The sequence below is a fragment of the Neopsephotus bourkii genome, unplaced genomic scaffold (genome assembly GCF_033783945.1).
Source record: "Neopsephotus bourkii isolate Nb327-2 ecotype Australia unplaced genomic scaffold, CSIRO-AGI_Nbou_v1 NB_1263, whole genome shotgun sequence".
NCBI lineage: Eukaryota > Metazoa > Chordata > Aves > Psittaciformes > Psittacidae > Neopsephotus > Neopsephotus bourkii.
This window is the reverse complement of record NW_026901748.1, coordinates 372,284-397,168: the sequence shown is the minus strand read 5'-3', so window position 1 is coordinate 397,168 and position 24,885 is coordinate 372,284. Positions and strand designations below refer to the sequence as shown.

Sequence of the window (24,885 nt, the reverse complement as noted above, 5' to 3'; positions counted from 1 at the left end):
TTTTCGGCACCAGGATGTGGCTACACGTGCTCGATACGTTAAGTTGGTAGATAGCGTACGGGAAAATATGGGCACAGTGCGCATTTTCTCCAGCCTTCATGTGTCTGGAGAGCAGCTTGGCCAGCTGACAGGAGTGGCAGCCATCCTGCGCTTTCCTGTTGCTGAGCTCTCTGACCAGGAAGATGAATCTAGCTCTGAAGAGGATTGATAACAGTGACTTCCTTTCCAAGTCATGTTGAAATGACATTAAAGACCATCCCTTCCTAAATATGGTGTGCAGATGTGTAATGACATGTAATTTAAGTTTTTGATGGTATTTTGTACAGTACATAGCTGTGCTAAGCACACTAGTGGGTAATGATTATTGGTTCTGTGGTAATGATTATTGGCATATTGTGGATTGGAGCTGACTGGTTTTGCAAGCTACACCTTGGACCTCCAGCAGTACAAGAAACTGATTTGACTCCCCAGAGTTGCTCCTTCTGTATGTTGAGGCAGATTGACAGCTTAGTGTTTTGGAATGTGTATGAAAAGATAATAAACTAAGAGGAAGAAAATATGTCAGTGCTTGAAAAGAGTATTGCAGAACAGATATAAATTTAATGCAAGACCTAGCAAAACTGCTTGATCTTCTTGGGAATTCACCATTCTTCCTAAGATGTGGCAAAGAAATGGGATCAATAAAATCTGCAGTGGGTTTTGTGGTGTTATGAGTCTAACCACTTAAATATTTCTGTAAAACACTTGAAACAATCTTTCACAAACCAGGCCCTTTAAATTAGCCACTTCTTTCCTAATATCATAGTAGATGCGATAAAAACTGTGAAGGTCAGTGCACCGATTTTGATTTATCTTTCTGAATGCTGTTACCTTTGGAGATTGTCTTGGAGGCTAGCAAGGTATGGTGTATCTTGTAATTGGCTGTATTCTCATGAATTTGCATTTTAGCACCTAGTTCTGACAAGTTACATGAAAAGTCTTACAAGATATATGGAAAAAGCTTACAAAATCAGGGCCCTAGTTTACATAAGGAATGTTCTGATGTTTTTAATAGTTCATAATCTGATATTTTTCTATTTGCGTACCTCATTAAAAACATACATAAGCTATGATACAGAGGTAAAGATTTATGCATTTAACTTCAGCTTAAGGTAATGTGAACTGGAAAAATCAAAACTACTTTTCCAATTATTTGATCTGCTCAAAGTACTGAGCTACTGTGAGTTTTATTTCTTTACTGGACCATAAATTTTAGACTGAGGAAACATAATCTACTTTCAGATTCTGAAATACCTTCAGCTTAAACCAATGCTTTATGGTGTAGGTTGTTTGTGTAGCTAGGCATTCCTTTTTTACAACTGATGGGAGAGGGGGCGCAGGAAAGACTTGCCAAAAGTAAACTTCCTTTAAGCAAGCCATGGAATACTTGCACAATATGGAAATGGACATAACAATGAAAGATGAAAAACACTAAGACTTTTATTCTGGGTGGAATAATTTTAGGAAAAGCATTTCTAATGGTACTCCCATATGCTGATGAGTGCCAGGCCTGTGAATTTGATATTATCTTTTGCTAGCTGAAACATCTGCCTACACTCCCTTATAGAGAAGTACTTTTGAGTTAAAAGCTATCTTCCCCATCATACAGAGAGTCTGTAAGGAATGCATGAACAGAACTTAAATTAGAGCTGGACTTTATTACCACTTTGATTCTTCTCTCACTGAAGACAAGCCCAGTAAGATTCTTATTTAGAATCAGCTTGTGCAGATAAATTGTATTATTTAGCTTTATGTTTTTTGCCTCGAATGATGTTGAATGTCAGAAGTCATAAGGTGCTCAGGTAGGCTTCCTTCAGCAGTTAGGACTGACTAAATTTTATTTATTTTATTTTTTTTTTAATATGCCTAAGTAGATTTGCCAGCTAGAAATTCCTGATTCCTGCTATTTGCAGAGTTAAATGCAAAGAGCATATGAAACAGGTACAATAATACGACCTTCAATAAATGCTACTTAGGTGAACAAATTATGGCTTCAATCAGACTCATAATGTCTAAACTGGGGGTTTAATTTCTTTAAAATAGACCGGTATGATAGTATTTCCCTTCTTTTAAGTAATGCGTGTTTGTTACAATTGCACATAAATTATACTTATTTACAAAATTGTAGTACACCAGGAGATTCTTGGTTTTAATTCTCAGTAAACTGAGAGACAAATTGAGCTGTTCCTTGGTTGTAGAATGTTTTGCTATTTTATGAGATGATAATTACAATTTAAACAAAAAATTCTGAAGATTTTTTGCAGTGCACTATGATAAGGTTACAGTGGAAATCCTGCAAGTCTTATTTTGTGCTTGTGGTAATATCTCCAAGGAAAAAAGCAGCCCTTTTGCTGCTTTTTGAATTTTTTTTTTTTCTTAGGTGTAATAGCAAACATCTGGAAAAAAGTATGTTCATAGTGTTTCAATTATTTACGAATTAAAATCCTGCACTGAGTTTATGATTTATTAATATTTTTTTTAATTTTTATTATTATTTTTTTAACTATTGCTGTCATGGCATTAAGCCTCTGAAATTAAAAAAAAAAATTAGTTGTCCATAGTATGGAAGGGTGGGATTTTCTTTTTTGGTAAGCATTTTTGTAGTAAAATAAATATAAAGTCACTAGGTAGACAAATGCTTCCTGTTTCAGGAAACAGCTTAGGGGCTTGGTATTGAAAGTAGGCTGTGTTCAGTAGTTGCAGATGCTTGACCTGGCAAAGTTCCAGGGTTGCTGGTATCTTTTACATTTAAAGGAATTTTGAATAGTTAAGTCCATATTGACAAAAATGCTTGCTTAAGACAACTCTTAATATCTGTGTATAGATAACAGCTACACAGAAGGTGCATGTTATCTGCAGATCAAATGAGGAAGTGCTGAAGCCATGGGAAATTTTTTCATGGGTCTTTGGAAGTAAACATGCATGAACTAAAAGCTGTCCACAATATGAAAATTGTTCACTTGCGCCATGAAGTATTTAGTAATTTTGAACAGTATCTCAACATATTTTCTGATTATGTTCTGACAAATTTTGTGAATTAGTAGCATGGTTTACCTTTCAATTTTTCATTTTTCAAAGTAAATAAATACATCCTGGAGGAAGAAAACTATAAAATCAGCCTGATCTTCAACCCTGCTGTGCTCTTCAAAGATTCAAATAAACTCACTAATTTAGGTCATAAAGCTCCTCTTGCAAACTCATACTTTGGAGCAGGCCCCAATTAGTTAGTTTTGTCATCTTTTTGATTTAAGTTCAATTACTATATAATATTTTTGGTGGTTGTTTACCAACTTTGTTGCAAAACATGAGGTCAGCTTCAGCAAGAGACCAAAATAATCTTACTACAGAGCAAAACTAAAAAGCCTTTCAGTAAAACTGTGAAGCATTTTACAGTATCTAACCTAGGGAATTCCTCATCTCCCTCCTCCTGTCGTTACCCTCTTACTGGCAATAAATGATTTTTTGGCCACTACCTGGCTACCAGTGTAACGTGAGCCCATAGCTCTTCAGCTTAATTTGATAGTGTGATGTTTTTAAAGTCATGTGAACATCTTAAATAATTTTCCTTTACTACTTTTCTGTCAAAGGTTAAGTAGCCCTGAATATTAAACCTGTCTTACTTGCCCTTATTTAAATTTCTCAGTTTTAACTTCTGAGATGCTGACCTTGGTTTTCCATTTTCTGTGAGAGTGTGTTATAGCAACATTCTCGTTTGATTTGTAGCTGAAACTTCTCTAATTTCTTTCTGAAGCTGCCTTATCCATTCAGGAAACGTGCCCAGTTTCATAAAGACAAAGTGAGAATAAATGGTGCACTTATGCATGTGATCTTTTCTAGTCACCCAGTCCCGTAATTTTTTTCTCAGATTTTCATATCTCTAACTTTGTAAAGGAAACAAGCCTGTTTCGCAAAGGAATAGATGTCAAATTTGCAGGAAGCAGTGTTCTTGGAATGTTTACGCTATTGTTTTACTTGAAGCCACATTTGTGCCGTGTGTGGTCCATTGCTTTTTTTTAAAAAAAAAAAAGAATGCAGTTTTTAAAATGCAAAACTGCACTTAGGAATCCTCGTTTATAACCCAAAATTGGAATTCGTGCAAGACGCATAATAGCAAAGAAATGAAGGAGGGACTTAAGAAAACTACTTATCTATGTCCTTTTTAGATATGGCAAAACTTCAGACTTGATTATTTTTTTTCCTGCCCTCTGATATGCCAGTTGCTTTTATCAGCTCCCTTTTTTATTTAAAGATAAGTTAAAATGTTTATCTTAGAATGAAGTTCTTAAAATGTAGAGGTAGGTGCAACTGGGGTGGTTCAGATTGATAACTATTAAATAAAATGTTTCTTCTCCAAGCTGTGCTAATGTGGGGAATGATACAGATCTGGGATTCTTGGTTGTTGTTCAATATGTTATTACATACTGAACAAGTGAATGATTAAAATTTTGATGCAGTTAGAACTTAGGATTTCTCCATTTTGATCTAGTAGATGGTGGGAACAGAAGAGAGACATGGCATTGTACTAGATTATTTTGTAGTGTTTCTCATATAATGGCCACAACTTGCTTTCAGAGACTCTTGTATTCAGGTTTCATACAGGAAAATCGTATTTTCAAACTCATTATTTTGCCAATTTAGAGTTAAGAAAATATGTAACCATTGTTCGAATTCTTAATTCGTGGTCTGACATAATTGAGCCTGGTCTTTTTCAGAAGCAGAAAGAGTAAACATAGGCTGTGGAGCTTCTTGTGTTACAGTTGCCCAAAGACTTGCTTAATAAGTGTAATGTTTAGTCCTGCTACATTTTTTACGCTTGACTCAAGCAGGGCATTGACACCAGTTTGAAGGTGAATGCTTGCATGATACAGAATATAAAAGAAATAAATGTCTTCAGTCTAAGAACCAAATTGTAGTGCATATTCTCTATGAACTTCTGAACTTGACTGGTTTATAAATGCCATATAGCTTTTCTGTGAAAAAAGTCACCTAAGGTGTCTCAGCCTAAAATAGAGTGTGACGAAAAGGTCTCTGAAATCATGTTAGTTTATTCTGTTGTCTGAAAAGAGTTCTTCCTCTTGTCCTACTTGAGGGCTGTACAAGAAACAGAGAGGGGACTGATACCAGAGCAGTTCTTGCTTCCAAGTCAGTGTCTTCTGGGACATGCAACATGAAGCAGCAGCTTTCACGCTCTGCCAGCTCTTGTCAGATTTTGCTATATCGATCTCTAATTTATTGCCCTCTTTTTGGGAAATGCTGTGTTCACAGCTAATGTAATTACTGTCATGTTGCTCTAATAATGACTTAGAAGTCAGATTAGAGCTGATCATGAATCCTCTGACAAAATAGCTGTTCCTTTACAGAATGTTAAATTAGTTGAAACCAATCATCCATTTTAGGAATGTACATACCAGACTTGATGGGAAATTTTTTCTCTGATCCAAAGTGGAATTTCTAATCAAAGCCAAGCCTATAATAGTGAAAAAAAGTCTAAGAGTTTAAGGAGTCATATGGGAGAGAAGAAGATAAAAAGCGTAAGACTATTTTCTGTTTCATTGTTAATACTAAGCTAAAGTTGCTTGCTGTCTGTCAGCATCTTTGGTAAGTGCAGTTCCACACTGTATAAGCAAATGTATTTATATTTTGGCTGCGATGGGTAAACAGCAAATGACTCAGATATGATGTCTCTTGGGATGCAAGAGAGAACTTTCAAATTTCTGATCTGAATGGGACAGCACAGAAGCTGGGACTGTTCTTAGCTAGCACACTCCAGCTGTATTCTTCATGTTTCAGAAGAAAGCCCTTAAGTACGGTTCCATGATTCAAAAAGATTTCGGACCTAGTGTCAGCCAAGATAAGCTGCTTTTGAAGAAAGGGAGATTATTTCCCATGCAACCTTAATACAAACTCCTAAGACTTTTACTTAGAACAAATATTTTTAGCTGATTTTTACTGGAAGGACTTAAGAACAAAGAAATGAAACACAAGATGTCTGTAAAGATATATGTGTGTTTGTGCGTGTGTGTGTGTGTATAAAGATGCGGTATCCTCAAAGAATGTATATTCATGTGAAAGAAAAAAGCTAATTTAACTCCTTTTGTAATTGCTTTGGTAGTTGAAGGGATGACTTGAGAGTCAAGCTTATAGTTGTCTTCTGGCCTCAAGAAGGAGGGTCTTGGTAGCAAGTACTACATGTAGGATGCCTAATGGTTGTTGAATGCTCATGAGTGTTGTCTTTAGTGGTTTCTGACAGCTCTAGTAGGTTTTGCGGAAGAGAACTGCCTTTTTGTTGACCTGCAGTGTTCAGCCTGGTGACTTCAAGTCACCAGGTGTAGGTGACCTGTATATACTGGTACAGGTATTTCAGTTCTGGTGTGAGATAAATAATTAATTGCATTTGTTTATCTTACCAGAATAGTTGTCATGAGACCACTTCCACTCCCTTTGGTAAAGAGAACTGGTTTATTGCATATAATTTATTCCTTTCCTGAATGGAAATCACTGTTCTGTGATAGGGTGGCAAAGAGATGCTGAAATGGACTTTCTTCAGATATGCTGTTGGGAGAACATGGAGCACCAGCTCTCCATGCTGGAAGGCTGTTCCTAGGAACAGCTGGGATGGCAGTGATGAGAGGCAGAAAAGGAGCAGCTGCCTCATGAAGGAGCTTTTCCAAGTTCCAGAGCCATGAGGAAAGATGAAAAGCTATGGTTCACTGGAAAACATGAGATGATGTGCTGGGCATGTGACTTTCCACAGTAAGAGCTGCAGTGGATGTCTGAAGTATCTGCACTCGGTTCTAACAATTCATCTTCAGTTGAGGGTAAGATGCCAGCTGATGTGATTAAGCTGGTATCCGAGAGGAGGGAGCCCTGAGGCTGTGGCTTGATATTGAGGTCTTGCTAATCTTGTCAATATGGAGAAACTAATCTCTGACAGGCCTGCTACACAAATGTCGCATGTGGAGTCACTGGTGTGCCTTGAGGCTTGAGAATCTTCCTTTTATACCTCTCAGAAAGATACATTCTTTTTCAAAAGTATTATGAAACAAATACCTTGATGTGCTGGGTTGCAGTCAGTGTGATAAGCAAAGGAAAAATTTCTAGTCAGATATTCAAAAAATAAACCCACCAAAACCAACAGAAGCTGTTAGAAATAGACCTTACAGGTCCTGAGGGTATGTTTAGTAAGAAGAAACAGTAAGAGCAAGCCAGAAAAAAAAAATGTTAAAAGGTTTTGGGGGGTTTTAAGTGTTTCAGATGGTTTCAGCTAAAACATTTTAGGTTGTTTTAACTAAAGAATTTTTTTTTTTAATATAACCAGATTAGTAAGACAAGTCAGTCATGTGGCAAGTTTTTAGACTTTCTTGTGAAGGCCTCAGAAATCGGTTATTAAAACTGATTTTTATTAATACAAATTAATTTCTTGATACATTAATACAGTCAAGCATTGTGATCACGGTAAGAAAGGTTGATTTATGGTTGCTTAAACAATTGCAAGTCATCTGCATATGTTTTATCCAAGTCTACTTGCACAGTCTCGTGTATTTTTGTTGTAAGACAAAAGTCCTACGAAGTGTTCAGAAAGAGCAAAATTAATGTCGACAATTTATACTGACAACTGTTAAGTTCAACCTTCCCTAATCTTGAACACTTGTCTTTCTAGCCTTTTTTGGTTTGTTTTTTTTTTTTTTTGTTTGATTGGTTGGGTTTGGTTTTTTTTTTTTTGTGCCGGGAGAGTACTGTAATTGTCACTGAAAAAATGTTTAGGGCTTTAGGCAGTATTATTTTGAAAATGAAGTTTTCACTTTTACATCTAGAACACTTTAAAAACTACTTTTTTTCTAGCTTAACCACTTTTATTTTGACATAAGAACTGGCACGAAATAAATGTATGTTGGAGAGCAGAAAGTTCCTACTACTGGAAAAATGAGAAGTTGGAAGACCCTGCTAGTCAAAAAAATGAGAGCAAAAGGTCGCTCTTATATGGAATTTGTTAACCCTGAAAAATATGATGTAGCTGCCAGCAGTAGACAGGAATCAGTTTAGCAATCCTGTACCCTATGCTCTGAACAGAAGCAGAGAGCTTACTGCTCCTACTCCAGTGAAGCATTATGTTGTCCTGTTTATATCAGTCCAATTCTTAGTACGTAAACTTGTGCCACATCTCCACAGGCACACAGGTTTCACTGCAGTACTGACTATGTCAAACAGGGGTTAGCCAGTGCAGAGGTGCTTAGGTTAGGTACCTGATACAGGTTTAACTAATACTTTTCCTTCATTCTTTGCAAGTTTGATGTCCAGGAGCTTAACAGATCTATTAAAAAAATATTTTTTCAGTGTTCTATTTGTAAACAAGCATCAGACTCAAGTCATTGATCATTAAATGTGTTTCCTTTACAAAGCATATTTTCTCCAGCAATTCTGAAGTGACCTGCTCTGAGCTGGTCCTCTGGGTATATCGGCACAGCTTGGAAAAGTGTTTCAAAAGCAGCTGTAGTATCCAAAGAGCTATAGACCAAAGAAGAATAAAAGGAGAGTGCAGCATCAGCACTGCTGTGCTGCCTCATAGCTGGGCTGGAAGCAAAAGCTATAAGTGGTGTGTTGCCACTCTCTATGCTGAAACTGTACTTAACATGCAACCTTCATAAAGCCTGATGTTACATCTATGATACAATTGCATGTATTTGCAAAAGGAGTATTGCGGTATATAAGGTACTGGCATGAGGTTCTTTTGTGACCTTTTAGGAGGTCTTTTTTTAACATTTGCAACTCCGTTTGACTTCAGAAGACTGAGTCACTCTTAAGTAACACCAGAATTGACCTTAGTTTTGCAAATGTCAGTTTAGCCTGGAGAAGTCACATCTACATAGAAAAATAAAATTTGCTCAGTGTTAAGCTTCTGTGATACTTTTGTATAGTCAATGCAAATGTTTGAAAAAAAGAGTAGCAGGGTCTTATGAAACTCCTGTATACCAGTATACTTTCTGAACAGGCGTGAGCTGGACTGATATCTTAAAATCATGACTGTGCTTCATATGCTGTGGGTGGGAAATGTTAAATTATTAGTGCCAGTAATTCATGTAGAAAGCCTTATCTTAAACTGCATCTAAAAAACAGGATGTTTTCCTACCTCTAGAACCCAGCTTAAATTTGGGGGGGGGCCCCCCACGACACACCTTCCTTTTATGCTCTTCATGGCTACTTCCAAATTTCCCTGAATTGTTTATTGATGAGTAGAAAAGAACAGTTACAGTAAAAAGACTTGGGATTAATTCCATACTGCTTTCAAGTAGTTTACCAGTAAAATCCTTATACTAATGGTGCAGCAAAAGAGGTCCTTATGCTTTTACTGGTACTTGAGTGTTAGGCTTTAGAAATTAGTAGATATGGTTGATGATGCATATAATTATTATGCTTAAGTTTTCAGTACATTGGTATTCAGTATTACGGAATCATAGAATAGTTAGGCTTGAAAAGGACCTTGAAATCATCTAATTCCAACCCCCCTGCCATGGGCAGGGACACGTCACACTAAACCATGCCACCCAAGGCTCTGTCTAGCCTGGCCTTGAACACCGCCAGGGATGGAGCATTCACAACTTCCTTGGGCAGCCCATTCCAGTGCCTCACCACCCTTATAATAAAGAATTTCTTCCAATCTAAACTTCCCCTGTTTTAAGTTTGAACGCGATACTCCTTGTCCCGTCACTACAGTCCCTAATGAAGAGACCCTCCCCAGCATCCCTATAGCCCCCCTTCAGATACTGGAAGGCTGCTATGAGGTCTCCATGCAGCCTTCTCTTCTCCAGGCTGAACAGCCCCGACTTTCTAAGCCTGTCTTCATATGGGAGGTGCTCCAGTCCCCTGATCATCCTCGTGGCCCTCCTCTGGACTTGTTCCAACAGTTCCATGTCCTTTTTATGTTGAGGACACCAGAATTGTACACGATACTCCAGGTTAGGTCTCACAAGAGCAGAATAGAGGGGCAGGATCACCTCCTTCGACCTTCTGGTCATGCCCCTATTGATGCAGCCCAGGATACGGTTGGCTTTCTGGGCTGTGAGTGCATGCTGCCAGCTCATGTTAAGTTTCTCATCAACCAATACACCCAAGTCCTTCTCCGCAGGGCTGCTCTGAATCTCTTCTGTGCCCAACCTGTAGCTGTGCCTGGGATTGCTCTGACCCAGGTGTAGGACCTTGCACTTGTCATGGTTAAACTTCATAAGGTTGGCATCAGCCCACCTCACACGCGTGTCAAGGTCCCTCTGGATGGCATTCCTTCCCTCCAGCGTATCAACCGAACCACACAGCCTGGTGTCATCAGCAAACTTGCTGAGGGTGCACTCAATCCCACTGTCCATGTCAGTGACAAAGATGTTGAACAAGACTGCTCCCAACACCGATCCCTGAGGGACACCAGTCGTTACTGATCTCCAGCTGGACATTGAGCCATTGACCACAACTGTTTGCATGTGGCCATCCAGCCAGTTCTTTATCCACTGAGTGGTCCACCCATCAAATCGATGTTTCTCCATTTATAGACAAGGATGTCATGTGGGATAGTGTTGAACGCTTTGCACGAGTCCAGGTAGATGACATCAACTGCTCTACCGCTGTCCATCAGTTCTGTAGCCCCATCAGAGAAGGCCACCAAATTGGTCAGGCAGGATTTCCCCTTAGTGAAGCCATGCTGGCTGTCACCAAGCACCTTGTTGTTTTTCATGTGCCTTAGCATGCCTTCCATGAGAATCTGCTCCAAGATTTTACCAGGCACAGAGGTGAGACTGACTGGTCTGTAGTTCCCTGGATCATCCATTTTCCCATTCTTGAAATGGGGGTTATATTTCCCTTTTTTTTTTATATTGATAATTCATGGCGATATATGGGCTTTTGGATAATTTATTATTTTTTTATTTGAAGAAAAAGAATCTTGATTATGAAAATATGCAACATAGAAGAAGAATATTAAATCCTCTTCATAAAATTGTACTGCGATTTAAAAAAAAAGAAAAACAACTTATTTTCCAAACTGTACTGTGAAATGACAGTGGTAGATGTCCGTATGAAATGCGACACTTCTGATTATTTCATGGATTAAGGTTCTAACATACACAAGAGGGTTATATTTCATTCTCATTTCAACTGAGTGATGCTGGTGTGAAGCCGACATTTCGGCTTTGTCAATTTTTCTGATGGTCTTCGGTGAACACTGTCTGTCACTTCCTGACTTACTGGTATGGGAGTGCCTTTGCAGGAAGTTTAGTTTTAATTATTGCCTCTAAATTATGTTCACCTCATAGCTAAACTGGAGTTTACCTACTAACATATAGAATGGCAAACCTATGAACGTCCCTGTGATTTTTTTACACAGTGAAATGAATAAAGCTGATTAAAGCAAATCAATGCACATAGCAGCAGTCTGTGAATTGCCTGGTGCGATACCAGTTGTTCTTGCGGGGTTTTGTTGTCCAAATGAACAAACTTTTGTATTCCTAATCTCTAGTTTTTCTTAGAGTGCAGTGTCTTTTATGATGTGTATGTGGTGGTAGATTTTGTAGACCTTCCCTTAGGCAGCTATTTTATGGTTGCTTATGTTCATGGAAGATTGGATTTAATGACCACTGTGGTCATTTTCAGTCCTCCCACGTTTTTGTCTGCTTGGGTTTCTCAGTTAAAAATGTAAAATACATGTTATAACAAAGCTATATTTAAGTATTTATTTACTTATATTTAAACTGTCCAGTGCAATCAAACCCCAGATTTCTTAACCACGGTTAGCAATTCATCAGAGTAAGGAGACATGCTAGCTGAGGATTATCTTTTGTTTTAGCAGTGACCACTCATAAATTTCAAACCAGAAAAGCTATGTGTGTCTTGGTAGAGAACTGATACTGATTACCCATGCTGGTACATGCACGCTTGAGAGAAGTTCAGGGTTTTGCTAGTGAGCAGGTCAGAGCTGATCTGTAGAAACAGGCAATGTCAGCGACCCGGTGCTATTGCAGGACAGAGCTGGTGTTCCCTGCAGACATTTTGCTGCTGTGCAGTCGGGGACAAAGAGGCACTTCCTTCTGACCTTGTAGTGTGAGAGCGCTAGCATCTGGGGACCATTCATGGTGGAATTCCAGCATTTCAACAAATATGCGACTTATTTTCCATTACTGCCTATGGCAATCTCTTATCAATTATATTCTCATGGGAGGCATATTTCTAGTTACTGATAGGAGAGAAAAAAATTAAAAACATCTTGAAAAGTATAATCGAAAATACAATTGATTCATTGCAAAAAATAAACATATGCAGTAGGAAAGAAGAATTGTTAGGACAGTGGGTTGGTGTTTTTTTCAGTCTAAACTCAAGCATTTTTAAACCATTCAAAATTTGCTTTTAGCAACAGTAGGTTTCATCTGATAACTCCAGTTCTGTTATCAGAAAACTGCCAGTTTAAACTTTATTAGGATACTTACATGTGTGAAAGTGTTTTCTATCTTAGACTGTTGTAGCATGTCCCTATGTCATTTAAATGGAGGTCAGTTTTGTAAATATCCTGATTTACATTTTGCTGGAACCTGTTAGGTTTATGTAATGAGTTTGTCTGAAAAATAATGTAGTCTTTGTGCTAAGAAGCAGTTCAAAGTTTGAGAGTTTTCAAGTCCCTGATGCAGTACGGGAATGCATATTGTAAACAGGGAAATACATTTCTTTATGTTCATCTTTCTGTAGCCATGACATAAGAAACTGGAGCAAAATAGTGGTTCCGTTTTTACTCTACTAAAAGATGGCTCAAGTACAGAAAATAGATGTTCTATTGTGTTCCAGTGAAAATTATTATAGATGCTTGTTTTGTTTTGTTTTTTTTTTCCCAAATTGCTGAATAGCTGAGTTTGTTTGGGATTAAAGGACAAGCTAGATATTTGTAAGCTTCCATTTTTCCCTTCCACTGCACTTACTACAGTTTCTTGGATCACAGCTGAATTGATATGCCTGCATTTTATAGACATAAAATATGAGCTATTGGCTTTTAGCATGCATGTTGACTGCATATGTTTTTGATGCACTACATAAAAACTGGCTCAGATTTAAATTCTGTGGTGTTCTGGCTAGCTGGGTGTGAGAGGGTTATATCAGGATATTTGCACTTCCTTTTGGAGGATTTCATCTCTTCCTGAAGCCTTAAATGGTTCGGTGAGAGTGAGCCAATGATTATACTCAGTATAAGGTGATGAAAGACAGCAGTTTATAGCCATTGTGAAGTAAAGAAATGGAAAAAGTTGCTGCTTTTCAGAAAGCCTTTATTGCCACCAAAGCATTTCCACTCTGATACTAGCCTTAAGACTGCTGACCTTTGAGAAAATTGCCCAACAATCCCTGAAAACAATTGGGGGGAAAATTAATGAATAATGATACCAACTCAGGAAGGAAAAAAAAAAAAAAAAAGAAAATTGTTGTCCTTCATCCTTGTAGGGATATAATAACATGAGTTTTCAGTTGGGCATTTTTTGCATCAGTTCTCAGGTTACTGCATTTCCCAGAATATTCAGTAGTTTCTGTCCTGGGGTGTTTTGTAGATTGTTGATTTTAGTTTTGCTGGGGTAGACTGAGAAGTCTCGACAGATCAGATAGTCTGTTTGAGGTTGTTGGTGCTATGCTTCACATTCTGTTAAAAGAAACTAAACTATTTTATGTGTAAATAGCAGTATAGTGGCAATATCCCCTCTCAGAAGCACATTACTTTGCAGTGTTTGGCAGTTTTCTCTGATTTTTAGACAGAATATTTTTATTCTATTCTTTGAAGATAGCTTGTTAGCTGCCCAGGAGAAACAAAGTGCAAAGCATGGATTTAAAAGAAACTTAAAATTATGTAGACAGTGGCATTTGCAATTCACATTTGAATACTGACAGGTAGTAACTTCTCCAACTCACAGGATTTGCCAGAGTGATGAATATTCAGTGCTTTCTTTTTCCTTAATCCTATATTATTATACTGAAATTAAGAAAGTGTAGGCCATGTTCCATAATGACAAGTCACCAGTCTCCCTTTCCTCAAACCTCCTTTGAATGGAGAGTAGGCATTATACTTACTATTGAACATTACTACATCTCTGCCTCAAAATCTCAGAGGGATTTGTACAAGCTTTCACAAGGTTTTATCATGAGCTTCAGCTCTGATATTGTACAATACATCTCTGCTTCAAAGATTCATTCAAGTTAACTGATTATTAACCATGATAGGGTGTCTATACATAAGGATGGTCATACCAGTTTTTTTAAACCAGGTATTATTATTGATGGGCTGACCATTTTAACCAGTTCTACTCCCTATTGCACAATCCAGCTGTTTCTTTGGATTGAATGGTAGGCGTAATATTAAAGGAACTGTTGCTTGAAGTGGTTTATGTTGGTTACATGTATGGGAGCTACTTGCTTAAGAACTGAAAAATGACTGGGTTTTCTTCCTCCCATTAAGCAAGTGATACATAATTACTTTGGAAATCTGAAAAGAGTACTTAGAAATATTTAGGAATTAATGGATGATAAGAATGACTCTGCTTCGGATACTCAGCTTCATGTTTGTTTAGAAGAAATTGTAAGATCCTCATGGGATCTACTTGGCCTTTCACTTAGCCTAAGGGAAACAAAATTAATTGGAAATATATAAAGCAGGTTAATTAGCATAGGAAAAGCAGTCCAGTTAGCAATGTGAAGTTAAATGAAAAATCAGCACTGAAGAAATGGCTTTGGGGCTTTTTAAGGGTTTAACGGTTTTGGTAGGTACAGCAGTAGCTGTACCTGGCTTCCCATACTGGTTTCACTAAGTCTGCATAGTGGAAAGCTTGCAGTGGAAGTATGTCAGCCTGCAAAACTGGCATCCAATGTATCTGAGCAAGTAGAAAACAACTGAAACATACCTGACCTATCTTATCAACCTAGAGGAATTTTGTGCAGAGTTAAACCTACAGGTCCATGAGCAGAGAAGAGGAGAGAATTGTGAAGAACTTATTTTTCTTTAGGTTAAAGAGTCGTTGTTTAATCACTTTTTGTGTGAAATTAATCTCACTACTTAAGCTTCTGGGTTTTATGTAAGAAAATAACGTACAGGTTCATTTTAGCAGTGCTTTCTCTGTGGAATCTGAGTTAATTATAGATGACTATAAATATCTTCTGTCTCAAAAAAAAGGTCAAGAGGTGAAGCATCCTGGGGGCTTATAGATAAAGCTAGATGGTAGGAAACAACTGTCACAGTGGGATGTTAAGGAGGAAATGGTCTTTGATAGCAAAGGAAGGTGGGCCTACATGGGAATACAAAGATTGTAGGGACTTGACTGGAATTAAATGCTGATGAAAGAACTACATCCAAAATGTGGACTGGAGATCACTGAAGACAAGCTGAAACATTTTCCAGGAGTTGTTTCACTTCCATCAAGCTGCTCAATTTGCTAAGCCTCTGTATATCTGTACAAGTCAAGTAGCTGACCTCACAGTTTTCTGTCTGTGACTGAATATTTCTGTGAGAAACTGCAGAGTGCTAAGGATTGTGCTGATGAGAGGACTACTTTCCAAACTTTGAACATAATAGTTACATTCTGATGGCTGTGAACTGAGAGGGGCATATATTCTTGGTCTCTGCTATTGTATTTCCAAAAGTTTTGCACATTGCATTGTGTTACTCATTGGAACCGCATTACAAAGCATTGATTCAGTATATTTTCAGGCTTGACACCGCATTATAAAGCTATTTTCCAGTACAAATTATTTAGTACAGAACCAGCAAAGACAGCTTTCTTTAATGGGTTGTACAAAGCACTTAACTGGTTTTGAAAAGCATGTGGCTACTGAATCTGTAACATATTTCTTGGTCTTTTGGGGATATTTATCTACTTTTAATAAGAAGTCTTTTTTTTTTTTTTTTTTTCTTAGTTACTTGGTCTTGTGCCAGAAAGTCAATCTTTAGCTCTTCAAAGGTTAAAGATTAAGGAAAAAATGCTGGAGGGAAAATTACACAAAGGTTCTTTTGTAGCCCTGAAAAATAAAAGGCTTGATTTAAGTAGCAATGTTTCAGAAGCTGGAACTTTTTTTTATATACAGCTTGACTTCAGATAGGCTGATGTTTGGCCAAGTAGGACTGAATGCAGCAGCAATTCCTACCACAGGCTCCACGGCCTTCCGCAATAAGGCCAGAGCACTGTGGCCCCCAAGCTCACAGATGGCAATTGTACTATGCTGTCGTATTTTCGTCCACTGGGGATGTCTGTGACTAAATCTGTTTCTCATAAGACAAGACTGTATGATTATGCAGTGACATTATAGCAAATGAAGCAAAAAATAAAATGTGAAGAAAATCCATTTTCACGTGTTTGAGCCATGATTTCATAAATAGCATTTTTAAAGGTACATCTTTGCAACCAGATGCATGTTTAATCTTCCCTTGCTACCATCCAGATGCAGTCCTGTACCTAAATCCATGGTGCAGCTAAAGGATGCACTTTTCAGGAGGTTTTATTTGCTGAGGCTCAGTGCTGCCCTTGCTGAAGGACAGTTTGTTCTCTGGTGCAGGCTTGATTCCAGCTAGCTGAGAGCAGCCGCACAAACCTGGAAGGGCCAGCATGCAGTAGTATCATTTTCCTGAAGTGAAAGTTTCCTGATTGAAGAGGATGATACTGTTTGTCACCATTTTTAAAATACATTTTTGTGGGAGACCAAGCCAATGCTCCCAGTCCTGCTCCCCTCATGAGTAACTGTCACCAGCATCCCAATTGCTTACATTCATGATGTTTGCTTCCTTCTAGGATCACAACAGAGACAGGTAGTCTTTTACAATATAAACATAAAACACTTTTAAAGGCAATCAGTTGTTGCCTTTTAAACTAGGACATCCTTCCTAGTACCACATAGCTTTCAGTACATTTTGACCAGATTCACTGTTCCGTGTTGCTGTATTGCACTCCTTTGTCTTTTGCAGGTCTTTAAAATATCCTTACAGCGTCATTGGTTGTAATATGTGCTGTACAAGACATTTTCTTTAATTTATTTTTGCAAGAGGTACAGCTGTATGAGAACTCCATTTAATAGCTTTATGTTAGTCTTCAGCTTCAGTTTCTCTATCCTCTTTTATTTTCCAGGATAGAAGCAGGTGGTTTTGAGTTTTCCAATGTTTTCCAGTTGTGCATACTTTTGCAAGACATTTCTACTTGGTTTGTTGTCCTCCTTGATTGCACTTAGACCTCCTTTGTTTCAGTCTCTGTCTTGCAAAATGCAGAGGAAATTGGTAAGGACACCTGAAATGCTAGAGCAGTAGGTGTGAAATGGAACAAAAAATACCACTTTGACCACATGCTGGTGGGGAAAAGTGGGATGCAGCCAGCGTGTGAGCCCTCTTCAGTACAAAGTGCAAATTTGTCCTTTCACATTTTTTTGCAAAAAACAGTTGTATTTTCAGGATAAGCACAATTTGTAGAGGATGCAATTGTTACTTGCTACAGGCCATGTACAGATAAAATATCCTAACTGAATTTACACTCTTCTCTTGGCTAAATCAAGCTTCATTATGTCATTTATTGTCGTGATTTGTGGTGATCTATTTTCCATCAGTAAAGAGCCAGGTGTTCAGCTTTGTTCTCCATTTTGGGTTATGTTTATACCCGTCTGTTTTAGGAAAGTGAGGGAGTCTATTCTGCAGTTCTCTGTTTGCAAATGTTAGAGTAGCCAGGCAATACGCATGGTTGAGTCCCAGGGAAATCTAGTTTTGCATGAAGAATAATAAGGCAGACAGCACGAACATTTGGTTAAAAGATCTCATTAAATAAAACAGAAAAAAATTTATTAGTGGCTACTGGACAAGTATGAGCTACTACTCTGAGTTTGTAATAGAAATATTTGGGTTGTCGTCTTGGTGACTGAGTGTCAACCTTTGACGTATAGGTACAAACTGTGCTCAACAAAGAGTGCCGCATGCGTATCAGCTAGTGTTCTCAGTTTAAACTGGTGATGAGAGGGACGTTGTCCCAGGTTTTCTACAGTGCCATGTTTCTTGCAAAACATGAAGTTAAAAGCTGGAACTTCAGTTTTATCCTTTGTTAAACTTCCATATTCTGCTTTTTTGATCTGTATTTTAATCATTCTGTTCATTTTAGTCATCCATGTCTGAAAAAATAGTGTTAATTTATCTACATTAATTGTGATTAAGTATATAGTCAAATACTATGTACCTTACAAAAAAAAAAAACAACTTTTTTTTTTTCCTTAATCCCCATAATTTTCAATAGAAACTTCTCTAACTTCCTTGTAGCTCTTCTTTTTCCAGTGCTTTTGCCAATAGCCTTTAATTCATATACACAAGTTTTCTAGGAACACATGAGAATGCATGCATTTTTGGAAGTTTGGTGGAGTGTAAGCTAGATATTATTATTAATAAAAAGTATTCTTTTCATAGTCACAATCAGTGATCTTTTTAAATGTTCTGAGTCGTTATCTTATGTGTGAATGTTCTTCGGTACCGAAGAATGAAACAAAATGTAAAAGCCAGGTTTGCCATAAGCCAGTAGGTTATTGTTAGTTACCAGTGTAATGTGGGTCACTGTAAACTCCACTCACTCCATTTACCACCTGCAGATCTAAATATGCAGATCTGACTGGTAACATTTCCTTTTACAGCATCCGTGGAAAATGTAGTATGATACCTTTAAATCTACTACTTATAAGAAGTTAATCTTACACTGCTTATCATGGCCCTTACTTTTATTCAAAAGCTTTATTCTCTTAATGTTTCATAGCGCATGGAAGCTACAGAAGGTCATGTAATACATTTTCTTATTAAAATATGCCCCACAGTTTGTGTATGAAGTCAAACATCAAAGCATCTGATTTCCAGCTAAGATAGAATGAGAAGATGAGACAGCAAAAGGATAGCCGTACTGGATCAAATCAAAGCTGGTTTTTGTTCAGTATCATGTCTGCAGAGTACATGTAAGCTTATACCAAGAGACAAAAAATAACTGAGCAAGCATATATAATATTCCTTTCCCAGCTTCCAAATAATTCCAGCTGAGGGTATTTCCTGAACCAGATGTGTGCTCTTCATAGTTTGCAACCTGCAGTCGTTTTGTCTGCCACTAGCTTACTCAGTCATCCACTGAATATGTAACATCTAGCATCCAAAACGACCTTGTTGACGAAGGATCTTGACAACAAGGTCTACTGGTAATGTTCCTTACTGTATGGAGCACGTCTTTTTTATTTCTGACTAGTGTGGTTCATCTAGCTTATTTGGATTCCTCTAGCTTTATTTTTTAGGACGTGTTATTATTGCTGGCTCTAATTTAACCTTCCTGGGAAGCACAAGGATTTGGGTGGTTAGTAGCAAAGAACTGGCATTTTTTATTTGTCTTCTAGTTTTCTCGCTTTAGTATTTCATGTTTTCAAACTTTATTTTATAACTATGAGGATTATCTTTTCCATTTTAATGAAGTGTAGTCATTAAATGGCAAGATTCTAGTATATTGCATATCAGATTCAGGAAAACTTCGAGATCATTTAGCGTAGTCAGCACACCATGCAAATCAAAAGAGTTGTCAATATTTCCTCATTGTGACAAAACTTCTTGTCTATGAGCAGATGGTGGAATGATGATGAAGGTTGTTGTGCTGAAGTGTACAAAACATTAAGTGCACATCTAACCTGTGGCTTTATGGGAAAGTAAGTTGGAACAGATTAACTGGAATCTGTGGCCTTTAATATTTCATATCATAATAATTTACAAATAACATTGTAAGGTGATAAAAGGGGAAAAATTTGAACCAATGATGAGTGAGTTTTTTTAAATTTATTTTATTGATTTTAATTATGCTTTGATGACCAAGAGTAGGGGATGAAAACTTGTGTTGCAAATGAACAGGGATAGCAAAATTTCTTTAAACATAAATGTTTAAGGAAGACAAAAGATGCATGGATTACTTTTCTGGCAAATTATTTCCCATCAGACTAATAGCCATGAATTTTTTCTCATCACTTGCATGAATCTTTTCTGAAGAATAAAAATAAACTCTGTTTTAGTTTGTTCACTTCTTTATATTTCCTGATTGTCTGGAGGAAGAAAACCTCCATTTGTGTTATTTTTAACACAAAGGAAACTTTTCCTTTTTTGCTGTCCAGTGAAACTGGAAATGCCTACTGAGTGATAAATAGTCTTCTGTGATAATTTTGCTGCATTAAGCAGGAAGCAAGATGCTGAGAGAGATGGATTAGCATTGACCACTTGGGAGCTTAATTATAGTAACAAGCTTTCTGTGAGAGTATCATCTCAGTGGTGAATAACAGATGTATTTTAATAACTGGACATTATTTAGGATCTTTGACATGCAGCAAGTACTATGGATTTGGCTATTTTTATGTAACTTTTAAATGTCAGCCAATTATCATAAAATGCTTCTTTGAAATGAAATGGAAGTTGTGTATAACTGTGTTTTTAAGTAGTCATGGTGTTCTACAAATGTAAATAATTTTTGGCTCTTGTGGATTAAATACACAGATCTGCAGCAGCAGTCAGTGGTGTCTTTTGAAACTGACTTCAACAAGACAAAGAAAAGATCACTGTAAGAAAAAAAGCAAAGATTGTCATAGTCCAACTCCACTGTTGCAGAGAAACTTTTCATAAGAGGGTGAATGTTGGATTTCTGCAAATAGTCACATACAGGTGTATTTCAGGTAACATCACCTGGTTGCTTTAAAAATATATTCTAATCATTTCCAAATATGAAAGGTCTACAAGTAGTTTAGAATAGAATAAAAATTATATTTTTTTTTGTCCAATATAGATTAAAATTAAATACATCTGAAAGCTTTTCCACATTCTTTTCCTGTGTATGTCTTCTGCAAACAGTTGAAAATTAGTTAATTCTCAAATTTATTAAAATTTGAGAACTACTACCTTGAATGAGGGAAGGAACATTTTGTGTATAATTCTCACATTACAAATATGTGGAGCTAAAAGGAGTAATAGTAACAAAAAAAATATTTACTTTTAAAGGTAATAATGTTTTACTTAGTATTATTTGAATTGTGATTTAGAAATGAGTGATGGACTTTGCAAAACAGGTTTTGGGTACAGAAGCCCAGTTGCTAACATTTCTGAGTTTAGCTGCATATGTATGTATATGTCATTTTCAACCCCTGTCTTGTACCCTCACTTAAGTATAACTGAACACTGATTTCTGAAAAATCTGGGGTTTTATGTGTATTGCTACATATTACTTTTTTTTTTTAAAGCTCTCTTTCACCTCGTTGGCTCTTCCAATGTTGATGTGAAAAATGCAATGACCTTCAGTGGGCCTCTGGAAGATATGTTTGGGTATACAGTCCAACAGTATGAAAATGAGGAAGGGAAATGGTAAGCTCTTTTTCTTTTCTTAAATGGAAAGTCCAAATTATCAGGGTATTCACTGTCTCAGACATTATACTGTTATTTATAAGTATGCCTGACACATAAGGGTCAGATTCTGACAGTCATATTTCTTAAATACACAGTCGTAAGGAAATATGAAAACATTGGGAAGCTGAAAGATCCAAATTTATATCTACATTTATTTCCTCAAAGACATAAATGAGTTCACAAAATGGGTAAATTCCCTCCTTGATGGAGCTGAGAAAGTTCTGGGTTTTGCCTGCGCCCTCTTTCTTCCATTTCCCGAATAAAATCATTATCTTTTCCTTGTGTTAATGTATTAGCAGTGAAATTGCCATTCTGTTTTACCTAACTAATTCTTCTGTTTTACCTAACTAATCTGTATGATGGACTTTTTTTGAAGTTTTCTGTTAAGAGGTTGTCTGAACTGAGATTTTAACTGGTGGGAAGATTTCCCTGTCAAAATATTTATTAATACAGTAGTCTACCCTTCCTTTTGGAGAGCTAATTATATCTTGCAATTAATAATGCATTCATATTTGGGACTTGGAGCCTTCTTAACTTGTCTTTTCCTTCTTCTTGTTCTCCTGAGCTATAAGTTACATTTTGTCATGCTTACTGGTATCATTTCTTCTTGGCCTTCTGAAAAATACCTGCTTATGCTTTTCGCTTGTAAAAATAAACTTCACAGGCTAACCACTGGGCTGGAGGATTTAAATAACTGTTTAATGGTAAAAGGTTTGGGAATCCTGAGTTCTCCATGTTTATTTGAAGATTGCTCTGTTTTTCACAGAGTTTTGCCAGTAATTTGATATTCTTGGTAAATCCAAGGACTCCCATGGGCAGCCTGGGACGACAGGCATTTGACTGTGTGACAGCCAGGTTGGACTGTTCTTCAGCACCCGAGCAATTCCTCACACAAGTGCAGGGGCTGCCTGACGCCAAGAGTCTGGCCACTACTGTGACACAGTGTTAACCATTAGCCATAGGGAATGTTCATAGAATTGAAACTGCAGAGCCTGCTTTTGAAAATACTAGCTCTTGTTTGCATCCTTGTTGTAGGATGAGGGTCATGGGAGCATAGTAACGACCTTCTTTGAGCTAATTTAGACCTTCAGGAAATGGTATCTGTCCTAGGAGCTGGGATTTTGCAGAGCTAGCTATATTGTTGTAAATTGTCCTGAAACCGTTCAAGACCAAAAAATAGTAGGAGCTGGAAGTGGTAGCTCTTCCAGTAGCTGAAGGAAGACAGGAATCTAAACTAGTGTACTAGATCTGAACATCTCTGAAATTAACTCCAGAGCTGCTGTTAAATTGTCAGGCTTCCAAGTTGCTTTCAGCATACCAACATCCAAAGCAGGAAATCTGAAGGTTGACAGTTTAATATACAAAGCAGCTTTGTGGTGCTTTGTCAATTGCTATAATGCTACCTAGATACCACAGATAGGGCTTTTCAGCAACAGAAGTTCTGTGAACCTGGCTGCGCTTGTTTCTCTATGTAACTGTGGTCCCCTAAAAAAATCCCCACTGCAAAACATCAAAATGGCCTTTCAGATCTCTTCTGTCTTTTCATGGCACCCTTTCCTTCTGAGAAAAGAGCAGCACAGGGACATGATCCTGTTCAGCACTGACCAACTCCCATAGGATAATAAGCTCACTCAGCTTCTCTGCAGTTAAATGGAAGGCTGTGGTGCCCATTCTAAGTTTGGTGTAAAAAATCTACATGTTACAGCATATAGTTGAAAGAGCAGTAAAATCTAATATCTACTCAGAGTATGTAATTTTTCTTTAGAGTTAGTAAATTTAGTAATAGTGAAAAAATCTTAAAGGATCACAATGAGCTATTCCAGTATGGTGTTTTTTTTTAAACCTGGATTGTGTACTGGGTTAAATTTGTCCTGTCTTTCTTTCTGTCTTTTTTTTTTTTTTTTTTTTTGTAGGCTACATTTTACATATTATGTCACTCTATTCAAGTGTCTTCTGTCTGGACTCATTAATTTATGATTAAATGTTGAAATGGTTCTCTCAGTAGCTCTTCACCCTTAGGACACTTATGTCCAGGAGCAAAACTTAACCCAACTACTCAACTACTAGCAAAACTTAACCCAACTGCTCAACTAGTTAGCAAAACTAACTCAACTACTACTTTCCTGTGTATGCTGTAATTTCTAATTTCCTCCAAGTTCTTCCTTACACATTTAATGGAGCCTGTTGTTATCTGCTGGGTAATGCTGTACTATTTAGTGTAGCCAATAAAGATTTGTGAACAAAAACAGTGTCCACCTCTGAACAGTGTTTCCTGCTGAAAACTGGATTTAAGAGTGGATGCTACTTTGTGTTGCTTACAAAGTACTATATGAGAATAGTGATGTTTGATCACACCAAATTTTGAAAAAAAAAATGCACAGGATAAAAATCCTTACCATTTTTAAAAATTGAGATTTCTTTTAATAAGACTTTCAATAACATTTTTTTTATTAAGGAGAGTAAACCAATGTATTTTACACTCCTGGCTCACATTACTTTAGACTGAATTCTTCTGGATGCTTGTGAGCATTTGGTGTCTCTGCATTGAAAATACTATTTCTTCTAAAATATATTAAAGATCAAGGAGCTATTAAATGAAAAAGCTCTTTCTTTTTGTATTACGTTTAATACTTGTCATCCACTCACCAATATTGCATTCATTTTCCAGTGGAATTTTTAAAATTGTCATTCTATTATGTAATTTGTTTTATAGACACAATTCTTTCTGTGTCCTTATTAAAGAGAAGAATGTCTGCTTTTGCTTGTATCTGAAGTAACATAATAGATACTTTTCTTTCTCTCCATCCTGTACTCCTAGTACAGCAGCTTGCTGTAGCTGTGCTAAGTTTTATTTTCTGACTTTCATGCCTTTCTTAAGAAATAAGAAATTTCAGGTAACTTATTTCATTTCCAGGGTACTTATTGGTTCACCGTTAGTTGGCCAGCCTGAAAAAAGAACAGGAGATGTATACAAATGCCCTGTAGGAAGGGACAGCCAATCACCCTGCACAAAACTAAACTTACCAGGTATGAAAAAAAATAAAGCTGTGTTGTGTGGAGAGATAATAGAGGTCAAACCTTAGGAGATTTTTAGCTAGTAAATATGCATTAGAATTGTTTCTACAGAGAAAATTTACTTAGGACTCCAGAGCTAAATATGAAGGAAGTTGTGTTTGCAACATCAAAAATAAATGTATTTTAAAGCTTCTCATTGTCCTATGGAAAACATGCTTATGATTTTAGAATAGGCATTTGGCTGTGGTTTTAAAACTTTATTATGACCAACATTAATTGGCTGTGGTTGGTAGTCCTGGCCATGGAGCAAGAAAGGCCATGGAGCATAGCCTCATGGGTGACCCTTTCCAAAGAGCCTTTGTGATACCATCAGTAAACTTTTTAACAAGATGTAACCAGGCTGATGCATC

General features: G+C 37.1%; 1 protein-coding gene across 1 annotated transcript in view; it reads left to right on the top strand.

The window, feature by feature from the left end:
- Positions 1-24,885, top strand: part of LOC133218512 (integrin alpha-1-like) — a 66,300-nt gene that overhangs the window by 2,231 nt on the left and 39,184 nt on the right. The window contains exons 3-4 of the mRNA XM_061364996.1: positions 21,298-21,418; positions 24,375-24,487. Coding sequence (XP_061220980.1) covers positions 21,298-21,418; positions 24,375-24,487 — 234 coding nt within the window. The remainder of the gene's footprint in view (positions 1-21,297; positions 21,419-24,374; positions 24,488-24,885) is intronic.